The 9,178-nt window shown below is 39.0% G+C and overlaps 1 protein-coding gene across 2 annotated transcripts in view; it reads left to right on the forward strand.

The window, feature by feature from the left end:
- CPT1A (carnitine palmitoyltransferase 1A) overlaps window positions 1–8,830 on the forward strand; it is a 119,654-nt gene extending 110,824 nt beyond the window's left edge. For both annotated transcript variants that reach the window (XM_073573902.1, XM_073573903.1), the window contains exon 20: window positions 1,572–8,830. In XM_073573902.1, coding sequence (XP_073430003.1) covers window positions 1,572–1,670 — 99 coding nt within the window. In that variant the 3' untranslated portion in view covers window positions 1,671–8,830. The remainder of the gene's footprint in view (window positions 1–1,571) is intronic.
- Window positions 8,831–9,178: the final 348 nt, after the last annotated feature.

A 9,178-nucleotide genomic window follows, 5' to 3' on the forward strand; every position in this document is an offset into this window, starting at 1 on the left:
TGATCGGGTTATGTCAGCGTCTAGTCTCCTATGGAAACTATTGAAGCATGCCAAAAATGAAAAAAGTTTTTGAAACTATAAAAAAAATAAAAGACTCGCCCACCTTTTGCCCCATTCAAAATAAAACAAAGAAAAAGATCACACATACCCATATTAGGTTTCGCCGTGTTCAGAATCGCCTGATCTATCAATAAAAAAAAAAAAAAAAGATTGACCTGATCGCTAAACAGCGTAGCGAGAAAAAAACTCAAAGTGCCAGAATTACATTTTTTTGGTCTCCGTAACATGCATTAAAACACAATAACGGGCGATCAAAAGATCGTATCTGTACCAAAATGGTATTAATAAAAACGTCAGCTCGGCAAACAAAAAATAAGCCCTAACCCAACCTGAGATCACAAAAAATGGAGACCCTACAGGTATCGGAAAATGGCGCCAGTTTTTTTTTTTTTGTTTTTTTTTTTGGGGGGGGGGGGGGGCAATTTTTGGAATTCTTTTTTCACCACTTAGATAAAAGAGAACCTAGACATGTTTGGTGTCTATGAACTTGTAATGACCTGGAGAATCATAATGGCAGGTCAGTTTTACCATTTACTGAATATAGAAAAAAAGCAAATCAAAAAACAACTCTGGGATTGCACTTTTTTTTCCAATTTCACAGCACTTTGAATTTTTTTCCCGTTTTTTCAGGACACAATATCTAAAAATCAATGGTGTCGTTCAAAAGTACAACTCGTCCCACAAAAAAAAAAACAAGCCCTCACATGACCATAGTGAAAAATAAAAAAGTTATCGCTCTGGGAAGAAGGGGAGCAAAAAAACGAAAACGCAAAACCAAAAATGGCTCCGGTCATGGAGGGGTTAAAACTGATTTTAATTTTTTTCCCGTTTTAGTCAAAACTACAGCAAACGGCCTAGTAAGTGACACATCACTGGAATCAGGGTCTCTATCTCTACATTATGCTTGTCTCAGATTAGGTGGTAGAAACTAAAGGCCCCTTCACATTTAGCGATGCACCAGCAATCCTGACAACGATACGAACCGGTCAGGATCGCTGGTGCATCGCTAAATGGTCGCTAGTGAGCTGCCACACAGGCAGATCTCACAGCGATGCAGCAGCGATACAGCGGTCGTTACTTACCTTTCAGACGAGGCGATCCTGACATCCACGCGTCACTTATCGGCGCCAGCTGGAAGCCCAGCAGGAAGCAGCCGACTAGAAATGAAGCTGCGCGATCAACGACAGACAGCGGGGGAGCCGGTCGGAGGTAAGTATCACACATAGCGATATCGCTGGCAATATCGCTGCTGCGTCACCAAATCAGTGATGCTTTAGCGATATTGCTAGCGATTTCGCTATGTGTAAAACCCCCTTTAGGTCACAGATTCCCTTTTAAAAGGTGTCACCAAGGGGATAGATAGGGTATGTTTCACTGTCTAGTGATCCAATGGATAAAAAGTCTTCTTTATCCCAGCCATAAATGGCTGATAACGGAGTACTGTGCAGCAAATAATAATAAATATATACCATTCTCCACCATTGAAACTAATTGTGATTATTTAATTTTAGGATTCTCACCGCTTCGGCCAAAACATCAGACGAGCTATGCTGGAAATTATGGGATTATTCAACATCACTACAAACAACTGTAATAAAGGAAAGAAGTAAAACCTCCAAGGTCTCAGTTGAGAGCAGAAAATATATATTTAAAGAAAAACAAATGAATTGGCCCCTGTCCTAGTTTTAAAATGCATTTCCAACAACAGTCCTGACAGAACTAAGTTTGTAGTTGCTGCTTTTAGTGACTGCAGACACCTCCGGGCCCCATCGCCTTCTGCTGGTTTAATAGTTATTTTTATACATTTTTATGTTTCTCGGTCTGCGGAACATGTGTGCGTTTTATTTCAGTTGCTGCTGGAACGTCATTCATAAATGTTACAAGGGCTTGTCATGTCTCGGAGACGTACACCGCGCTGTGTAGCCTCCTCTTATTTTTTTTTTTTTTTCTGTTGGGTGGGGGGGGGGATTTTTCCTTTTGGTATCCTAATCATCTTCCCAACACAGGTATATTTTGCCAATCCCTAACCCTGAGGAGGAGGGTTGTTCTCTGCAGACTCACAACTTCATCTGTATACCTACCGCCAGTCCCGATGTAGAGGGGACTGTCCTAAGGGTGGGGTCATTGCTAATTTACATTTAAAATGGGCATTCCTGGTCCATTTTCAGCGGGTTTCTAGACACTGTAACTTCAGATTCCGGCATTGGTACATCTGCGTCCAAGTGCTTGATCTCGTATGCTAATTGTTGTACTGTAGGTCTCACAGTAACGAGTCAATAGACCATTTTGCTTTCTGATCTGTACGCAGAGGAAAATATTCTTGCTTACATTTACACAGTGAATGTAGTTTTGGAGGGGTTCTGATCCATGAAAATGTAGTCTTACTAGAAGATACTGTAACAAACGTAACCTAGTACTTGAAGAATATACAGGTTTATTTTCTGTTCTATGTGAAGCTGCATTTTTTTCCAGTGGGATCATATTAACACTTAGTTACTGGTATAAAACCGAGAATTACACTAATAAAGGTTTAATGTTAAGGTGGGCAAGTTGATGAAAAATAAAATGGCATCAATAGCATAGTTCTAGCTAAGCTTTCTTTCACCTGGGGCAAAGATTCAGTTCACTAGACCTGTATCTGTGTGGGCATTTTGAGCTCCCCTGGCATTTGGGGTGCATGCCCCACCACCTCCTCTTAATTTGAAGCCCGCGTTCTGCATCATCATGGGACATATCATTCTAGGCTTGTCCCAATAGTACGCTTAGCAACACCTAGAGTTTCCAGTACTGGGGATATGCCATGTACTGTGTCCGTGTTCAGCCATTTCTTAAAACATTAATTCTATTGAAGATTTAAACACTATCAAACCACCAAGCTCATGAGTTTTGGACTGAAACTTTGAAATATACTTTAAAGGGGCTGTCCAGTTTAGAAACCCAATTTTATACAACCCATTATGGTATACTTAGCTAATGGAGGATTCTTGTGTCATGTTAGGGTAGAAACTGAGAGGGAGGGGCATTACTATAAAGGGTGCAAGGGATGCAGTAGCCCCCAGGACCAAAAGGTAATTTTAACCAATGTAAGAAGACCAAAACTATTTTAGACCTTGTGATAATTGGGGACCCTGTTGGAGATTTTGCATTGTGGACCATAAGCTTCCAAGTTGAACCACTGTTGAGAGTAGTTACAAAGGGCATCCATGAGGGACCTGTCCTAAATTACACAGATGACCCATGAATGATTGGTCAATGTGTAATACTAAATTGCCTACTTGTGGCCCTGCAGGAAAATTAAATGGTTATATCCAGGTTTCTCCAAAATATTGTTTGATCAGCTTATAGTCATGGCACCTTTCTAGCAAGTAGTGAGCATCCAACGTAGAGCACCCCCTTTAATTCTCCACGATGCCTTTTTGGTTTACTCCTGGGTCTAGCACTCGGTGATGTGAGATTTCCCGAAAGGAAGTTCTCTCCACTTCCCAATTAATTTTCACAGACTTCTTTCATTTCAAAGTCATAATGGAAGAATAGGCAATAAGGTTTTTGAGATCAACACTTTGCCAAAGCCAATGATTTTCCGAAAATTTTTATCTCAGTCAGTTCATTGGGAGACACCGGAACCATGGTTTAGTCTACAGCCACTTGGAGGCAGCAGACTAACCCATGTTTCCTGGAGGAAATTTGGAGCTCTAGGTCATGATGGTTTAATGTTTAATGCACACTGTTTTAATGTTCTTGTAATGGCATTGACAAATTTAAAGGTGGACATTTTTAAGAGCTGGCTGAAACCCAATGGAAAGATAAAATAAAATTGCATTTTAATAAATGGCTGAATACTGACGTTCTACTTCTTCATAGTCATTCCCCAAGAAAATATGCATGGGGCTCTAGAACAGTGTTTCTCAGCTCCAGGCCTCAAGACTCACCAACAGGTCAAGATTTCAGGATTTCCTTAGTATTGCACAGGTGATAATTTCATCACCTGCTCAAGCATTAACAGCATCACCTGTGCAATACTAAGGAAATCCTGAAAACAGGACTTGGTGGGTCTTGAGGACTGGAGTAAGATCCAAGAGTAAAGCGTCTTCTGCCTTGGTATTAAGAACAGTTGGGCCAGTTTTTGTTTTTCTATAAAATGTTTCATTTTGCTAGAGATGAATCTTATCCATGTATCTTGAAGATTTCGTTTCTGCCTGTGGGCATTTGATTCCCTTTCCTATCTCCGATTGGACAATAGAGAGAGAGAACGTTCCAGTGCCTTATGTGTACAAGCTGTGTTGGGCGTAAGAGATGAATTCATGACATGTATAAGAATTTCCTAGTTCTAGAACATATAGTATATTCCATGTTTACTGCCAGTGGGATTTCTAGACTGACGGGTTAAGTAGAAGTAGTGACTCCATGTGCCTCGTTCTCCACCGATGGTCACGTTACGGTGTCTTGATTGAGACCGGTGTTCATACATTGTACACAGACGCCATCTCATAAGAATGCTGACATTTATAGGAAAAGTACCACTTCTGTTAGAGATTGAATGTACGGTATTTATAATACATGTTGGTTCGGCTATATTTTACCAATGGTGACAGATTTTGCGCATTGATTAGTCAGACAGCGGTGGACACACTAAAGACTTGTGCAAGAAAAAGGAATCCTGATTTTTCCATTTTTCTTTTGCCCCTGTTTTGACAGATATTTGCTTTGGTGTTTTCTAGTTTTTTTTTTATTTATTTTGTTTTTTTCCCTTTTTTTTTTTTTTTTTCCTCCCCTTTTTTCATTTGAAAAAGTTGAATGTTTGTTTATGATAAAAATGAGCATTTTCCACTTTTGAAGGAGCACTTCCTGTTAAATACATGAATGTACATTCTGAACAATGCCTTCACAGTAAATCTCAGCCTTTCAACGCATTTTCAAGGATTAAGATAGCTTTTTTTACAGAAATATCGTCACTTGTGTCCGTAGGCTTGTACTCTAGACATAACCCGTGTGATGTTGTTCCTAGAAAAAAAAAGTTTCCCCCCTGATATTGAGGACGCTATTTAATTTTATTGAACATTTAAGGATTTTTATTTTTTTTTTTTTTTTTTTTTTTACACAATAGAAATTTTTATAAATTTCTCATTTTGAAATATCCGATTAAATAAAAGGACCGGGGATTGGGAATTGCCTCTTGTGACATCTGAAAAACTGATGTGGGATGAGTGGATTAATAGTTTGAGACAGATTGGTTGTATAGGATACGAGAACCTAGAAGAAAAGTACAAAATTGTCCAAAAGCAATATCTAATAACTCGGCCAAGTGCATGTGTGTTCCTAGGCTAGCCTCTTCCTTCAAAATTTAATTTTTGCCAAAATCCTTTGAATGATGACCAAACCCTCAGGTTACTGCCTTCAAGCTATCCCCAAAAAGATGTCGGGAGAAAGAAACAACAGGCATTTTGAGTTTCACATCTACACTCTGGAGTCGGGAGATAAAGATGTGGGATAAACGAGTGTTTGGCCAACGATTATTGAAGGTTTATTGGCACTTTAAAGAGTAACCATTTTTTTCCCATACATCATTTATACATGTGAAAATAAGAAACTTTGTAATATATCTTATCAGATAAATCTGCTTATTTCTCTTCCTGGCCTAATCATTCTCAAAATTCTCAATTCATCTGTCTTCAGGCAATATAGATGTTCCCATTACTGAGAGAGGCTATAACAGTTGGTGCTCATAAAGTTCTATGGAGAACCGTAACTGATGTTTCAGGAGTGTCTGTCTCTAACTCCTCCCTCCAAGGAGTTTTATAAGCACCAACTGTCATCTTGTATCTAAGTAATGGGAAAATCTGTCCACTGAAGACAGATTTTACCTTTTTAAGTTGAGATTGCATGGTGAGTCCAGGAGGAGAAAGAAGCCGATTTCTCTTATAAGATATATTACAAAGTTTATAATTTTCACGTCTACAATTGAGTTATGAAATGTAAATGACATTCTTTTAAGTCTATCTACGCCATGCTTTATCCTTGACCTCAATACATGAATCTCTTAAGTGAATTTCCAAGTAGACTTGCAGATTTGATACAGTACACTGTGTTCCAAATTATTATGCAAGAAATATTTCCTCATTTTCTCTAAATTACCTATATGAATTGCAGTCATTGTTATTTTCCAGTCATCTAATATTCTAGTATAATTGCAATGTTTTTGAACAAACTGCCTATGAAAACAGTATATTTTTAAAAATAAGAAACACTCAAAATGCATGTTCCAAATTATTATGCACAGCAGAGTTTAACCTTTTTTATTCTGAACAAAAAAATGGTCAATTGTGAAATTGTAAGCATTATCAGCTTATTACAAAATGAAATCAAACCGTTTTCAAGTCAAAACTTTCTTCTAGGTTATGTTACATTTGCACATAGGACCCCTTGTTCGAAGGAAGCTTCTGAACCCTCTCGTCCATTGAATTTGTCAGTTTTTGGATGGTTTGTGCTTCAATTGTTTTGCATGTGGACAGAATACCCTCCCCGAGCTGTTGCTTAGATGTGAACTGCCTCCCGCCATCATAGACACTCCTTTTGATGATGCTCCAGAGGTTCTCAATGGGGTTGAGGTCAGGGGAAGATGGTGGCCACACCATAAGTTCTTTTATGCCCATAGCAGCCAGAGATGCAGATGTGTTATTTGCAGCATGAGACGGTGCATTATCATGCATGAAAATGATCTTGCTGTGGAAAGCACGGTTCTTCCTCTTGAACCATGGTAGGAAGTGCTGTTTTAGAAACTCCACATAGATTATGGAGTTCATCTTTACCCCTTCAGGGATTCTAAATGGGCCGACAATCTCTCTCCCCATGATTCCAGCCCAAAACATTACTCCACCTCCTCCTTGTTGGCGCCTTAGCCGTGTTTTCATGGGGTGTCCATCAACCAGCCATCCTCCACTCCATCCATCTGGACCATTGAGCGTTGCACGGCACTCATTGGTGAACAAAATAGTTTGGAAGTCAGTCTTCATGTATCGTTTGGCCCACTGGAGCCGTTTCTGCTTGTGTGCAGTGGATAGAGGTGGTCGACAGGATGGCTTACGCACAGCTGCAAACCTCTGAAGGACCCTGCATCTTGTTGTTCGGGGGACGTTGGAGGCACCAGCAGCTTCAAAAACTTGTCTGCTGCTATGACAAGGCATTTTTGCAGCTGCTCTTTTAACCTGACGCAATTGCCTGTTGGAAAGAGTCCTCAATTTTTCCTTATCAGCACGCACACGTGTGTGCTGGGAATCGGCTACATACTTCTTGATTGTGCGATGATCACGATGAAGTGTCTTGGCGATGTTGATTGTAGTCATGCCTTGACCTAAATACTCCACAATTTGTTGCTTCTCAGCAGCCGACACATCCTTTTTCTTTCCCATTTTGGCAAAAAATGTAGGCTGCTTAATAATGTGGAACAGCCTTCTTAAGTAGTCTTGCCTTTATTTGGACACACCTGCCAAACTAATTTGCACAGGTATCTGCAATTGCTTTCAGTGATATAAAGAGCCCAGACACACATCACCATCAGTGAGTTTAAATGACAAACAAAAAAATTCTAACCTTATCACTCCTAAACTCTTTCTGCATAATAATTTGGAACACAGTTTATTTATATGAAAGAGTAACAAACTATTTAGGGGAATTTGCACCTTTACACCTACAGGCAGTCTGTATTGAAGTTTTTAAGTTACCCACCCACTAACCCCACTAGGTAGGTGACCTAAAAACAAGATGGAAACTTAATGTTGAATTTCGTGACACTAGAATAGCAGAGAACATAAACTTTAATATTGTTCTGCATCTTGTAAAACCAGGCAACAAAAGCTAAAGATCTGGAATGCCGAAAATCTCAGCCAAGATGAAAAGAGCGGGATTGAGGAGAAGTCTGAGAGTTTCCTGGATAGGATGTCCCTAGCTGACATCTATTAGCACAGCACGAAATTAGATTCTTTACAATGACTTGCTATTCCTCCAGCCAAAAGTGTGTTTCCATTTGTCACTTTCCAAGCAGTGGTTGGATAGGCAAATATCTTCTGACAAATTCCCTTTAATAAAAAAAAAAATGTTTTTGAGAAAGTCTTTCCCCAGAAATAGTGCCACTATTGGCTGTGCCTGGTATTGCAGCTCATACAGATTCTCATGACTGTTGCAGACCTGTAATACCAGGCACAGCCCATCAACAAGGGTGGCACTGATTTTTTTTTTTTTTTTTCTCTTTTCATTTTAGTTATTCAAGTGAGGAAGTGGGAAATAGACTAAAGAGCGATTTTAACTTTCTGTACATAATTACTAGTCGATAATTGTAATAAATTCTGGTGTCTCACACGAGTATAGCTGCTACCTTGAAGAGGCTGTATTAAATGTGCACTATTTATGTAAACTGTTGACCAACTGGTGTTAAATTAGAATAGAATATTATTTAGGCCATTCCTTAATATTGTGAGATGTGAATTCTGAGGAAATTTGGGATTAAAACTTTAATCAGCAGAAAATGGAAATCTGTTCGGAAGACTTTAAATATGTAAAAAAAAAAAAAAACAAGAAAATTTTGGTTATTTTCTGAAGGAAACTTTTATTAGTTTTTAATTTGAAGTCATTGAATAATAAAGATTGAGTCTCTTTTTTTTGTGGCGTTAAAGCACCACTTGCATGGAACACATTGTATAAACGTTGGGTGTAAAATCTTAGAATGGCAAAGTTGTTGGATTTAGACTGTCATTAATAAAAATATTAATTTAAAATACTCCTTTTTTTTTTTTTTTTTTCTTTGCAAGTTCTTTAGTTATGGTTTTATATATTGCTCCAAAAACAAGTGAAAACTTGCACATTACAGAATAATCACAAGCCAATTAAACTTCAGGACATCATTCTGTCCAGGTCAGATGGAGGTCAATTAAGTTCACTGGATTTGCTGCAGATGAAATTGACGACAAAACTAGAGCCGAGGCAACGGCCAGAGAACACGCACAAATGCAATGGCGGCAGCCGGTGGCCACAAACCATAACCCCTCTCCCCATCCTTCCTAACTGACTCTTCACAGGTTTTTTTTTTAATGTCCTTGTCCCCTACGGGTAGCATGAGCCGGTACCT

This window comes from Dendrobates tinctorius, unplaced genomic scaffold (assembly GCF_039654945.1).
Source record: "Dendrobates tinctorius isolate UK_male_01 unplaced genomic scaffold, ASM3965494v1 ptg000037l, whole genome shotgun sequence".
NCBI classification, from domain to species: Eukaryota; Metazoa; Chordata; class Amphibia; order Anura; family Dendrobatidae; genus Dendrobates; species Dendrobates tinctorius.